The 13,955-nt window shown below is 52.2% G+C and overlaps 1 protein-coding gene across 2 annotated transcripts; it reads right to left on the bottom strand.

Annotated features, from left to right (window-relative positions):
• Positions 1 to 224: 224 nt before the first annotated feature.
• ATN1 (atrophin 1) lies at positions 225 to 13,213 on the bottom strand. 2 transcript variants are annotated; one of them, XM_079141061.1, is made up of 10 exons: positions 12,966 to 13,213; positions 7,329 to 7,499; positions 7,038 to 7,175; positions 6,780 to 6,893; positions 4,198 to 6,227; positions 3,768 to 3,996; positions 2,677 to 3,373; positions 1,723 to 1,866; positions 971 to 1,151; positions 225 to 781 (listed from the first exon to the last, which is right to left on the bottom strand). In XM_079141061.1, the coding sequence occupies exons 2-10, from the start codon at positions 7,353 to 7,355 to the stop codon at positions 748 to 750; spliced, it is 3,594 nt and encodes a 1,197-aa protein (XP_078997187.1). In that variant the 5' UTR covers positions 7,356 to 7,499; positions 12,966 to 13,213; the 3' UTR covers positions 225 to 747. The 2 variants fall into 2 exon arrangements, with proteins under 2 accessions (XP_078997187.1, XP_078997186.1); XM_079141060.1 differs by having other exon boundaries at positions 4,198 to 6,230; positions 12,966 to 13,212.
• Positions 13,214 to 13,955: the final 742 nt, after the last annotated feature.

Raw genomic sequence — 13,955 nt, 5'->3', positions numbered from 1 at the left:
TAGGTCCATCCCAGGAATCCCATTCCTGGGAAAAAGGAAAGGCCTAGCACCATAGTATCCCATTGCCAGCAGAGCCGACACTCTGAGCTCTTTTGAGGTCCTTGTCCAACTCTTTAGGGTTCCTATACCTAGTTCCTTAATAAGGCCCATCCTTTCCCACTTCCCTGCTGCAATAAGACCTCACCCGAACCCCTTAAGCCCACAAAGAACAAGTCACAGCCATCTTCCTGGGGAGTTGTGAGGATGTTTTTGTTTGCTTGGTTTTGGTTGGGATGTTTTTTAAAGAGCATCATATAGATATTTATATATATAAATTATTAATGTGGGGAGGGGGAGGGGCATACATCGCAGAGGGGGCGCGCACACAGGGATTGGGCAGGGCAGGGCAGCACACGATGCTACGCAAAACAGCCACATCTAACAGATGAAATAATCACACCAATGGGGTTGGGGAGAGGCAGTGACCACGGAGGGCTGGGCATAGGGGAGGAGGAAAGCAGGGTACAAGGAAGAGGGACCTGGTCCAAGATACTGTGCGCTTTCTGTCCCCACCCTTGCCACCTCCCCACCTTTGCACACCTCCTGGGCCTTGGCCTTCTGTCTGTTCCTTATTTCCTCCCTCCCTCTTGCCCAGCTGTGGAGGCCCTGCAACTGAACACCACCCTCTCCTCAGCTCTGGGTGGCAGCCAGAAGGGGGTCCTTCAAAGTTCAGATGTAGGAGTCATGGTGTTCTCTTGATCCCAGGTTCTACAGTGGCTTGTCACTTTCTTTCTTCAGGTGACTAGGGAAGAAGTGATGAATAGTGGAGAAATGAGACTGAGATCAACTCTGTCTTTTTCACAGCTAAGGAGGGGAAAGGAGGGGGTTCCTCCCCCAGGACCCTACCACCCTATTGTACCATATCCACAGCTCATCCCATGCTGGCCTAGCCCGACTCCTCTGACTCATCATCTAGGGCACCCCACAGTACCTGTAGTAGTCCTCCTGGGCAGGTAGCGGGACGCTGTGCAGCGGGTGATGAGCGTGAAGCCACTGCTGCTGCTCCAGCGCCAAGCGCTGCAGCTCAGCAGACTGTGCGTGCATGGCCTGCAGCTGATGGGCTGCGGACATCGGAGCAGAGAGGGAGGCTGGCAGGTCCCGGTAAGGGGCAGCTGTGAGCAGGAGGGCAAGGGGCACATGACTGATGAATACCAAGTACCTTCTTTAGGCCAGGGGTTAGCCAGCCACTATATACCGAGAAAACTGAAAGCAGAAAATGAAATAACACAGCCCATCCTGCAAGCTGCCAATGGTGGAATGGAACTAGAAGGCAAACCTCTTAGCTTGGCCCTAAAACCTGAGCCTCTCTTGGGCAAAGCCTCAGTTCTCTATTTTTTTATTATTTATTTACTTATTGGGGGTGGGGGAGTATTGGGGATTGAACCCAGGAGCCCTTAACCACTGAACCACATCCCCAGTGCCTTCTTTGCATTTTATTTAGAGACAGGGTCTTGCTGAGTGGCCTCATTAAGTTGCTAAGTCTGGCTTTGAACTCTCAATCCTCTTGCCTTAGTCTCCAGAGCTGCTGGGATTAAAGGCGTGCACCACTGCACCCAGCAGCTCTCCTATTCTTATTCCAGCTGCCCATGCTTCGCCAAGTCCCATTAGATCCATCCCCAATTCCCCCATTCTGTCCATTCTGTCTTCTCATTAGTGCTTCCCCACCCCGGCCTCTGTCCTTACCGAAGAGCTGGTGACGAAGAACTTCGTTCTCGTGCAGAGGGTGAGGAAGAAGGGGGTTAGGGAGGGTCCCAGCTGGGTAGGGAATCCGGGTAAGGTGAGACCCTGAGGCCAGGGGGTCAATGAGAGGGTGCACTGAGGCAGAGGCTAGAGGGCAGAAAAGAGGAATGTGTCACTAGAAGGCATGTTTGGTAAAAACCATGTATTTGGGTGAAGGGATCTGAGCAGGAGAAGAGACATGGACAAACACAAGGGAATGGAAGCACTAGAGACCTGAGAGATGGACAAGAAGAGACAATACAGGAATAGGGACACACAGTGACAGATTATAGTTATCAGAGGGGTCCAAGAATGAGGAAGGAGAGAGAAAAGATTACTTCGAGGTGGGAGATGATGGAAGTTTAGGAAATGCAACAGAAAGAGTGAGGAGATTATGAAGACAGTACCAGGGATCCGAAAATGAATATGAATTTAAGGCTAGGTCAGGCAGTGTTTTATTAGGAATATGGAAAAATAGTAAGTAAAGCTCATTACTGCCTATAACACCACAAACAAAGTCAAAGGGCCCCTTCTAGAAAGTTCCAGACCTAGACAGGGAAGGAACATAAAAGACCTCTAGCTGGAACAGAAGGAAAGGATGACAAGAAGCGAAGTCTGAATTCAGGGAACAAGAAAATTAGTATGTCAAGGGCTTTGGGAAAGGGGATGCAAGGATGGAAAAGTGGTGTACCCTCAAAAAGACTCCAGCTTGGGCCTCTTTCAGATGGTAAGGGGTGTGGAGAATGCACAGGCTCTATGGCTAGGCAAGTGGATGGAGGAATGTAAGGGAGACAAAAATCAGGAAAGCTTTCTTAGGAGTTTGTGTCAGAACAGTAGAAGGAAGTGGGTCTGAGAAGCAGAAAAGCCCAATCAGGTAAGGTGGCCCCAGAGGTCAAAGCCAAGAAGCAGGGGTCTCACCTGCATGAATGGCATCCTGCTGGTGCAGGTGCAGGTGAGAGTGGATGTGAGAGTGCTGGTGGTGATGAGGGGTCACGTTGAGCATCTGCAGCCGGGCCAGTGGGTCATTGCCCAGGGCTGCCACCCTTTCTGCATGTTGCCTCTCAGCTGCCAGTCGTTCGGCATAGGACATGTCGGGCCGCAGGGCTGGCCCAGCTGCCAGCGCTAGACGTTCTCGCTCCAGGGGCCCCAGGCTCGGATGAAAAGGGAAAGGGTGCAGGCCAGGAGGGCCAGGCTGCAGAGCCAGGCCCCCATGTCGGGGGAAGGGATCCAGGCCCGGCCCAGGAACCCCATGTAGGGGTTCCAGCTCACTAGGCTTCACCTCGAAGCCAGGCTTGAGACGATCACGGAGGTCTCGTTCACGGGCTTCCCGCTCCCTCTCCCGGGCAGCTGGATCACTGCTGTATAGGGCTGGGACATTGTAACCCAGAAGCCCTGGGTCCACTGCCCCCAGTGGCACGTAGAATGGATGGTTTCGATTGCCAGGAGACATGACATGAGGTCGGGCATATTCACTGAGAGTGCGCAGGGCTGGAGTGTCAGGACCCAGGTAGGGGGGCACCGTAGCTACAGCACTACCAGGCTCAAATGGAGGGCGATGGGGCACTGGGCCCAGAGAAGGGCACTCCACTGGAGCACGGCCCTCCTGCGCCAACTTCTGTGGGGCAGAGGAAGAAGTAAGAGTCAAAAGAGCAGTTATGAGAATATTTGGCTGGTTCCAAGTTGCCCATCTACCTCAGCAACTGAACGCCACAATGCCTCACCCCATTGCAACTACGCCTATAAAGGAATGTCCTTGCATCCCACCCCGTCGCCTTCTTGTGATCTACCGGTAGTCTGACGGGAGCAAGCCTTCCCCAGACCCAGGAATACAAAGATTGCTCCCACTGGAATCCTCTAGGGCTCCTAGTTATGGGCTGCAGAGGCTCCTCCTCTCCAACAGGTGGCGAAGTGATTCTCACTTCGCCCCCAGTCCCAGCCCAACCGGAGCCCAGCTACGCAGCGTAGAGGGAGGGAAAGGTGGTGGGTGGCGCATTTAGTGACGCACTCACCACGCTGCGTTCGAGCTCGCGCTCTTTCTCGCGCTCGCGCTCCTTTTCGCGTTCCCGTTCCCGTTCCCGTTCCCGCTCCTTTTCTTCGCGCGCGCGCTGTTCAGCCTCGCGCCGTACCTTCTCCACTAGGTCGGCCCGCTTCTTGGCCAGCTTGGAGCCCTCCAGCGGCACGAAGTACAAGTCGCTGCGCGCGCACGAGTTGAAGCCGCGGTCTAGGTGTTTGTTAAACCTGTGGGGCGCGGAGGCAGCGCGCGCTCAGTTCCTGCGAGCGGCCCCGCGGCCGGGCCGCCCTGCCCCATCCTCAGAAGCAGCCCCCGCAAAGGCAGAGGGCTGTCTGGTGTACTTACAAAAAGCACCACGTAAACCCGAGGCTCCGGTGTCCACCGTACCCCGATTCCAAACCCACTGGCACCCTACTCAGGCCGCTCACCTGGCAGACTGACTGGCGTGGCTGGGCACGTCTACCACCTTGGGAGGGGGCGAGGGGCTGCGGGCTGGGGGCACAGGGCTCTCTGGGGTCTCATACTCCTCAGCTGGTTCTTGTTTAATCTGCGTGGCACTCAGAGGTGGCCCGGAGGCAGGGGTCGCAGGTGGTTGTGGCAGAGATGACAGGCTTGAGGGCCCCACAGGTGGCAAGGGCCCGGAACCCACCGTAGGTGAGCCTGGTTTGAATGTCCCTGGGCCTGCTGGCGGGGAGGTGCCTCGAAAGCCCGGTGGGGTCCCCGTTCTGAAGGAGGGTGGTGACCCGGGCTTGTATCCAGGTGGGGTGGCTGTCTTGTAAGCCCCCGGGGATGAGGCTCTCTTGCCATAGGGTGGGGGCCCAGGTGGGGAAGCAGTTTTGTAGCCTGCTGACGAGGACGCCACAGTGGCAATGACCGTGGAAAGGGTAGCAGAGGAGGTGGTGACCGGAGGCACCGGTGGGAAGGGGTAGGGCGCCCCTTGGGGGCCCTGAGAAGGGGAGGGATGTGAACATGGGTAGGACCCTTGAGAAGAGGAAGAGTTGGAAGAGGAGGAGACTGGGGGGCCATTGGGGCCTGCTTGACTGTAGGACACCTGACCATGAGGTGGGGGCAAGTGTGTTGGCCCTGATGGGTAGGGCCTCAGAGACCCCAGGGAGGGAGACATGGTGTAAGGGTGTGCATGGTGGGAGCCACTGCTCTCTAGAGGATGGGGATATGCTCCAGGTGGAGGGGGCCCAGAGCTTCCATGATGCTGTTGCTGCTGTTGCTGCTGCTGCTGCTGTTGCTGTTGTTGCTGCTGCTGCTGCTGCTGCTGCTGCTGCTGCTGCTGGTGGTGATGGTGATGTGCTGGGGCGGGTGGGTGGGCAGTGGATTGCCCCCCCGAAGAAGGGAAGGGGCCTGGATGGGCATTGCTGTTGGCCAAGAGACGACCATAGGGAGGAGGTGGAGGGGGACCCTGGCTCCACACAGCCTGGGATGGGAGGGAAGGCTGAGTATACTTGGGTGGCTGATTGGAGACAGACAGGCTTGTTGGGGGAGGGAAGGAGTGGGGATAACTGGGCAATGCCTGGGAAGCTGGGTACTGGGAAGCAGAGGAAGAGGAGGAAGAACTGGAAGAAGAGGCTGCCACAGAGCTACTGCTAGACGATGAATAAGGATACCTCATTGGGGGAGCTGGGGCAGAAGAGGAGGAAGCAGGAGGCAGAGGGTGGGGTGAGGGAGCCAGAGTTGGGCCCTTCTCTGGGCCAGGAGGAAGTCCACCCATGCCCTGACCCATGGCATGAGGAGAGGGAAGATGTCCAGGGAGTGGCTGGGCCCCCAGGCCAGGAGGAGAGGCGGAGGCATTGTTGAGGGGTCTCAGGGCAGGTGGGGGGGGCAGATTTGGTGTGACATGAGGGAAAGTGGCTGGTGGTGGAGCAGAAGTTAGGTTCCCACCACCCACTGGAGTATTAGGTGGCTTTGTTGGGGGAGCACCACTAGCTCCAGAGCTTGATATTGAAATGGGGGTGGTGGGTGGGGGGTGCTGCTTACCCCCACTAGGGGCCCCCACTGAAGAGACAGGCCCTCCTCCTTTGGGACCCATTGGGGGTCCAGATAAAACTCCCCCACCAGCTCCCCCAGGATAGAGCTGTGGGTGAGGAGGAGGGGCCCCAGTAGGAGCCTGGAACATTCGGGATGTGGGGGGCTCCATGGGAGCATGATATCCAGTGGGTGTCACAGAGGAATGGGGTTCAAAGCCAGGATCTGGCTGTCGGGGGGTGCTGTCTGCCTGTGGAGGGGAGGGAGGAAAGAGTGGAGGCGGATGGTAGGGACGGGCTGGGCCCTGGGACAAGCCAGAAGATGAATCGGAGTCATTCTCCACGCTCCCAGGGCTGTAGATGCTGGGGGACGTGCTTCGGTTGTCCTGGTCTATATCCCTAGGGTCACTGCTGCCATCATCGTTGAGGCTTCGCCCATCCAAGCTATCCAGATCAGAGGGAGACTGTGGCCGAGGGAGCTCCTGCTGCAGAGAGGAGGAGCTCCATGTTTTCCTTTCCTTCCTAGTCATTTCCTCCTCACAGCGCACTTGTGCTGCGATGTGATGGGGACTCCTGCCATCTGGGGTTCCCCCAATCTCCCCAGCAGCCAGGCTTATTTCTCTCCTTGTGCAAATCCTGTTCCTTCTCCCCCTCTACAGCTGACTCCAAATTTCTATCTTCAACCACCTCATATTTACCCTCATCTCATCTCATTGACCCCCTTTAACTTATCATCCCCTAAACCCTTTATTCTTAAAAAGACCACTTTTGCATTTTCCTTATAACTTATTTGCTCCTCCTAGTAAGTCTTCTTAATCCTCCAATTCTTCCACTTTCCTTTGACCCTGCCTGGTCATTTTCTGGTCTGACCAAAGCCCTAAAGATCTGTTTGACATAAACACATGATTACCTTAAAAAGGACTAGGTTATGACTTTTATATCCCAGCAGAGAACAAAGTAGAAATGTGAGCAAAAGGAAGTTTGGGAAAAGAGTGGTCAGAAAATGGCTCAGAATGGCTAACAAGGTCTCCTACCTCAGTTTTGGTCTTTTTTGGTGCATTGGTCTCCTCACTTTCACTCTCTGAGATCTCCTCACTCCGGCCCTGCTTGGTGACTTTTGGCGTGGAAGCTTCCTCTACCCGGGCCTTCTGTTAAAGAGAAAGAAAATTCCTGTCTTCTACCTCCCAAGCCTCCACTGTTACCTTCTGCTAGACTGAAAGCTCCCCCCATGATACATACACCCTCAGCCCCAGTGCCAGAGCATTCTGTGTGAAGACCTGGGGACAAAATACCTTGGCTGTCTGCCTGGACTTTTCAGCTTTGCCATCACTGCTGGATGTGCTGACTCCTCCAGGAGAGGCCCGGCCCCTTGATCTCAGTTCTTCTCGGGGCCCAGGGGCCTCTTTCTTCCGTCCACTCCTCATTGACATCTGAGGAAGGAAGAAGGAGGCAGGTAGTATTTTTTATGTTGCACCTAATTTTATAATGCATGTTATTTCTGTTCTTCCTCTCTAGGTCCTTCCTCCTAGTTTCTCTGCACTTGCCCCTAACCTTTCATGCCTCTCATAGTAGCTATTACTCACTGAGTCTTTATTCTGTCGAGTCTTCATTCTTCAGGCTGTGGAGACCCCATTCTCCTCTGCCTGGGCAGCTAAATACAGAAACTTCTCTGCTCTGCCCCAAGCTCCCCACAGCTGTGGCCTGGGAAGCAAGTGTAGACACCTGGAACGTGCAGAACCTGTTTTCAGCAAAACCTGTTAGGAAAAGACCATCAGAGTTTTCATATTGCAGAACAAAGTCTGAAGGAGGTACTACTGTGCCTGTCAGGGCTAAGCGGCCCAACCCTGAGCCTCTCGACAAGTGAGACCGATAACAAGACACTGCTGGCTTGCCCCATGGGCTACCTCAGCTGTCTAACTGAGGGGGATTCTATTCATACTACAATCTCTTATCTCTGAAGAAGGCAGAAAATTCAGATGTACCTATGAGCTCCAATCCAGGAGACCACTCAGCTTTCCCCTTCATGATCACTAAAGAATATTTATGTACCCATGAATTCCACAGAGCTTTACAAAGGAACACAAAGAAATGAAGCCAAAGTATTAATGTATTTACTGTCTTCCTTGTGTCAAGTCCTTTAATACATGATATCATGTAATATTTACAACCAACACTGAAAGGTAGGTATTATTCTCATTAGGTAGGTAATGGAACTTAGGCTCAAAGATTGTGTGACTTGCCCAGCCTCCCACAGTGAAGAACCAATGACAGCCAGAATCAAGCCCTTGTCTCTTAACTTCAAAGCCCATGCTCTTTCTTCTATACTTTGCTATACTTTCCTCAGAAGCTGGTGGGGAGAATTCTCAGAAAGCTTAGATCAGTCACAGAGATAAGAATTTTTTTCACATCAGAGTAGGTAGAAGAATGTCCCATTCTACAATACTCAGGAGCACAGCCCAGTGAATCCCAAAACCGAATCCAGATATCCCCAAATGGTAGAACTTCATTTTGGAGAACCTCACAAAGACCCATCCTCCAGTACGGTTGACATTCCACATCTACTGGTTCCGCATCCAGATTCAACCAACTGCAGATGTAAAATATTTGGAGAGAAAAATTCCAGAAAGTAAACCTTGAATTTGCCATTCCCACGCCCTATCCTGAATCTGAGAATGAAGTAATGTCTAGGCATCCCCTGCTGTAGCCTCCTGTGCTTTCACAGATCCTGTCTCTTCCCAGCTCTCATTGTTTGCCTCCTTCACATTCTATGTAGTTAGACCTATGATGGCTGGTTGCCTCTGTTCTGAACTGGTTTCCTCTGTTCTAAATACATACAGACTTGTTTTTCTTGTCATTATTCCTTTAGCAATACAGTATGACAACTATTTAATCCAACAATTTAAATATTATTTACATTGTATTAGGTATTTGTAGCTAGAGATGAGTTAAAGTATATGGAAGGACTGCATAGGTTATGTGCAAATACTGCATTTTTTAAAAATATTTTTAATTGTTGATGAACCTTTAGTCATTTATTTATATGTGGTGCTGAGAATCGAACCCAGTGCCTCACACATGTATCACTGAGCCACAACTCCAGCCCCAAATACTGCATTATTCTATTCAAGGGACATGTGGTATCCATGGGGGGTCCTGGAATCAATTCCCTCAGACTTCAAGGGAACTGTGTGTTCCTTAAGGTTAAGGGAGAAGTCAGGCTTTCACATTAACAACCAAAATATTAAACAACAACAAAAAACAGACTGGGGCTGGGGTTGTGGCTCAATGGTAGAGCACTTGCCTGGCATGTGTGAGGCGCTGGGTTCAATCCTCAGCACCATATATAAATAAATAAATAAATAAATAAATAAATAAATAAATAAATAAATAAAACTAAGGTCCGTTGACAACTAAAAAAATATTAAAAAACAGACTCAAAAGATGAGTGAGCACACAGTACAGATTTATAATTTTAAGCCTATCCTCTCACTTGGCATAGACTTTATCAATCAATATAGGTAGATGTTATCATATATTGGTGTTTCCATAGCCACCTATTTTCATCTGCACTTGTTTGTATTTCTTGCTAAGAGTCAAGACTCCTGGGCTGGGGTTATAGATCAGTAGTAGAGTGCTTGCCTAGCATGTGTGACGCACTGGGTTTGATTCTCAGCACCATATATAAATAAATTAATTAAATAAAGATTCATCAACAATTTAAAAAATATTTTTTAAAAAACTCCACATTACAGACAATAAAATCTTTTTTGAGCAAAAAATACTATTTTCATACTGTTTTCCTCTATGTATCTTCCACGGATGTAATTGCGTGTGTGCGTGCGCACATGTATGCGTTCTTTTCTTGATATTAATGTTTAAACCCAGTAAGTGCAGTAGATCTTCTTAGATTAAGTGCTGCTAGCCTTATTGGGACTATATTAAGCTTACCCACCTATTCTAAGTTAGAAGGCCTGCTAGGTAAATAGCATTTCCATATTTTGTAGCATATTTTCTCCAAGGAATATAAAATAATTACTTTTCACTCACCCCTACTGAACCATACTGAGGGAGGCAGCAGGGAGTGCATCTAACCTTTCCAGGAAATTTACTAACAATTTACTTAAGAGTCACAAGATAGTTGGGACACAACCCCAGGTCTGACCTTTTAGGTCTGATGTTCTGCCCAGTGGACTAGTCATTCTCTTTTAACTACAGCTAATAGCACATTTTTTAGTTGTTTATGTATATTGGTTTTAAAATACTATCACCTGTCAGATGTGGCACACGCCTATAATCCCAGCAGCTTGGGAGGCTGAAGCAGGATCCCAAGTTCAAAGACTGCCCCAGCAACTTAATGAGGCCCTAAGCAACTCAAGGAGACCCTCAAAATTTAAAAAAAAGGGTTGGGGATGTGGCTCAGTGATTAAGCACCCCTGGGTCTAATCCCTGGTACCAAAAATAAATAAATAAATAAATAAATAATAAAATGCTATCAACTAAAAACAACAACAACAAAATCCAAAGAACAAGACCCAACAAAATAAAAGAGGAAAACAATGTGAACAATAACAGAACAAAGATGACTATCTGTGACTGGTGTATCTTTGCCAGTCCTCCTACAGCAGGGTGCCTATCTCTTCTCTTCATCACAGACTTTGTTCACTAAGTCAGTTAAGAGCTAGGGATCCAAAATAGAAAATAACAGGGAGGTACCTGAATAACAAAGCAATCATATGTGCTCTTCTTACTTTTTTAATCTGCTGAAAACTGATAAAATTTGAAGTGAATAGCTTTGAAGGAGAAAAGCAGTTATTATTAAAAGGGAGGTAATCCCAGGGAAAAGGAGTGGCAGGGGGGAAGGACAGGGTTGGGTTGTATTGGATCACAGGTCTGTTTCTGAACCTGGGCTGTGTTCTAGCACCAATCAGTCAAATTAAACTCATTTTTGCCCTACCAGACAGATACTGTAACTAAAATTTATACAACACCTACTATGTACCTGGCAACACATTGAACACATTCATTACCTTACTACAAAAGGAAATTGATACAGCAGGTGGAAAAGTAAAAAAATAGGAAAAGAAGAGGAAAGAAGTAAGAAGAGGAAATGAAATTAAGGGGAAAAAAATAAGGGAAGGATATGAAAAGGAATACAATCAAGTCACAACGCTCTCCAGGAAGTGTTTGCTTAGAGAATTTCAGGATCATTGGCCCAGCCCCCCACTATTCCAGACCTGCCAGACCAAAAGTGTCCAAAGTGACTCTCAGATACCAAAGCAGTCCAGACCAGCAAATAACAAGGCACTAGCCTAAGCCTTCTTGGAATCCAGGGCAGTCAGAGGGGCCTCAGAGGTCATCTCATCTACAATCCCTTCATTTTTACAATGGAGGAGAGGTTCAAAGCAAGAGAAGTGACTTGCCCAAGGTCATAGTTTGTTAGAGGCATAGGCAGGACTACATCAAGGTCTCCTGGCTTCCATTCCAGAATATCTGCTCTGCTCTTGGCTATTTCAGTCCTGTCCCCTGAGCCCCCTCACCTAGAATGGGCGTGGAGAACCCAGCCATGCCTACAAGGTTGGAAAGTAGAAGGTCAAAGGTTAGTTGAGGGAAGGGATCACCCTGGGGACTCTGGGAAAGAGAAGAGATACATGGGAAAGGAGACTCAAAGAGGAATCATGTTTAAGAAAATCGAACAATAGTGTAAAGCAGCAAAACGTTTACTATGTACAAACTATAGTAAGAGAGGAAGAAGCCAGAACAATCTGCCCAAAGATGGTATAACTTATTTTGTTGTTGTTATTTCAGTGCTGGGGATTTAACTCAGGGCCTCCTACATGCTAGGCAAGCACTCTACCACTGAACTTCCCCCCAGCCCCAGATGGTATAACAAACCAGAGCATTTTCATCTTTCCCCTATTCTGAGGAGGAGGGACATGGAAAAACACAAGGTAAGTAACATATCTACCTGTTTCAACAGACTGATGGATGGAAGGGGGTGCACTCCATCTACTGTCAGCACCAGAAACATCCTCCCAAAGCCAGTGAAGAGTCCTTAAAGGACCCAGCCACAGGCTGAGGTCCCACCTATTGGACATCCCATTGGATCACTGCCCTCAACAAAATGGTAAAACAATATGCCCTTCAAGAGACCATCCCATCTGGCAGTCACTGCCAGCACCACAGTTGCCAAAGCAACTCCTATCCTTCTGTAGTACCTTTAGGGGAGGGTAGCTTAAGGGTGCCTACCCCAGGCACAAAGGAAGACCTCTAAGTTCAAAGTAGGAGTGAAGGCCTTCCCTATGGAGCTCTCAGCTGAGGGACAGTCAGTGCTTTGAGGGTTTGAGGGTGGAGGTCACAACTTGTTTGGAATGTCTATAAGGTTGCCCAATTCCCTCTTTTCCGTCTTCCCAAAAACCCCTTCTTCCTAACTCTGCCTTTAGCATTCCTGTCCTTCTCATTAGTTTTAGGACTGAGTCCCTCAAGAAGTAACTGTCTGGGATTGGACAAACAGGGTAAGAGGTGACCTGGAGTAAAGAAAATTGAATCACAAAAGACATGCCCTTCCCACTTCCACCCCCAGAAAACCTCTGCCTCTGTTTCTCAAAGATGGACCTCTCCTGGCCCCTTTCCCACCCTCAGTTTCCCCAGGTTCCATTCCCCTCTCAGTAGCAACAATCCCTCTCTTTCCACCTACCACACCCCTTTCCCGGCTCCCACTTCCCTTCTATTCCTAACACCCGCAACCCCCCAGCTCTGCAACCCATGTTCTGGGCCTTTGGGGCTTCTCCTGGCGCCTTCATGCCCCACCTCATTGCCATCTCTCCAATCCATTCTGCCTCCTCAGAACCAGTCTCACAGCATCCCCAGTTTCTCCTTCGCCAACCCTCCACCTCAGCGTTTCTCCTCCTTTGGTCTCCTAGTCCCGGCTACCCTCCTGCCCCACCAGCCCTCCTCCTGAGACCCCCTACTTTCCCACCTTCCGGATCCACCAGCAGCGCCCAGGCCCCCATCTCTCGTCGGAGCCGCCCCACCCCCTGAGCCCCCAGCCTCAGGCCAGGCAGTGCCCGCAGTGGGGAAACAGGATTGGGAAAATAACAAATGGAGGCGGCGGCGGGAGGGGGAACGGGGAGGGGTGGGGGTGGGGAGTCGCAGGCCGGAACCCGGGCGGGCCAGAACCCCGGCGGCCCGGGGCCCGGGGCCCGGGCGACAGCGGATCTTACCTGCTTGTAGCTCGGGACGGCTGGCTGGCTCCGAGCGGGAGTCCTGGCTCCAGCGCCTTCGGGGGGCGGTGGCGGCCGCTCCCCCGCCCCCCTCTTCTTTTCCCGGCTTCAGTCGCCGCCGCAGTTGCGGCGGCGGCGGCCCCGACCCCCGCGGAGGGCGGCCCCCATGCCTTGTTCCCCTGCCGGCCCCGATCGCCCGCCGGCCCACGAAGCAAACCCGGATCGGCGCCCTCGCTCTCGCTCTCCCCCTCCCAGGCCCGCCGCCTCCCCCCGGCCGCCCGGAATGCCCCGGGCCGCGCCGCCCGCCCCCGCCGCGCCGCTCGCCCCCGCGCCCGGCCGGCCCTCCGCGCCGCTCTGGCCCGCCGCCGCCCGCGCCGCCGCGCGCCGCCCGCACTCGCGCGGTCCCCGGCCCCCGAGGCGGCCTCGCCCGCGGCCCCCGCCCCTTCCCGGCGGTGGTCTCCCTTGCCCCCTCGCCCCTCCCCGAGGCCGGCGGTGCCCCCGAAATGGGTCCCGGCCCGAGGACCCGGCCCGGCGCGGGGCTGCGGGCGGGCTGGGCGGCGCGTCCGGCGACTCGCACAGGAAAGCGGACGGCGGAGGGAGGGCGCTTGGGAGAGGGGGATGGGAGAAGGGAGGAGGAGGGAGAAGGAGGGAGCGCGGAGGAACCGAGGAGAGAGGGGCCAGGAGGGAGACGCGAGGGAGGGAGCGCGAGGCAAGCTGCGAGGCGGGAGAGAGGGGGGTCGGGGAAGGGGAGGCGCCGTGCGAGTTGGCCGAGGCTGAGGACTAGGGGGCCGGGGCGCGGGGAGGGCTTCGCCGTGGCAGAATGTGGGGAGCCCGCGGGCCTGGTGTGGGAGAGGGCTGGGTAGGAGGGGTTGTGGAGTGTGAAGACAGCAATGAGTGGGGCTGGAGAAGTTTGGGGGGCGACAGGCTTGTAGCAGGGGTGAGGTGGGAGGAGTTTGGAGGATACTGAAGTAGAGATTCGGATAATGGGGT

Source organism: Sciurus vulgaris (assembly GCF_902686455.1).
Source record: "Sciurus vulgaris genome assembly, chromosome: 5".
NCBI lineage: Eukaryota > Metazoa > Chordata > Mammalia > Rodentia > Sciuridae > Sciurus > Sciurus vulgaris.
Note: the sequence above shows the minus strand (reverse complement) of the source record. Positions and strands in the feature narration are given on the sequence as shown.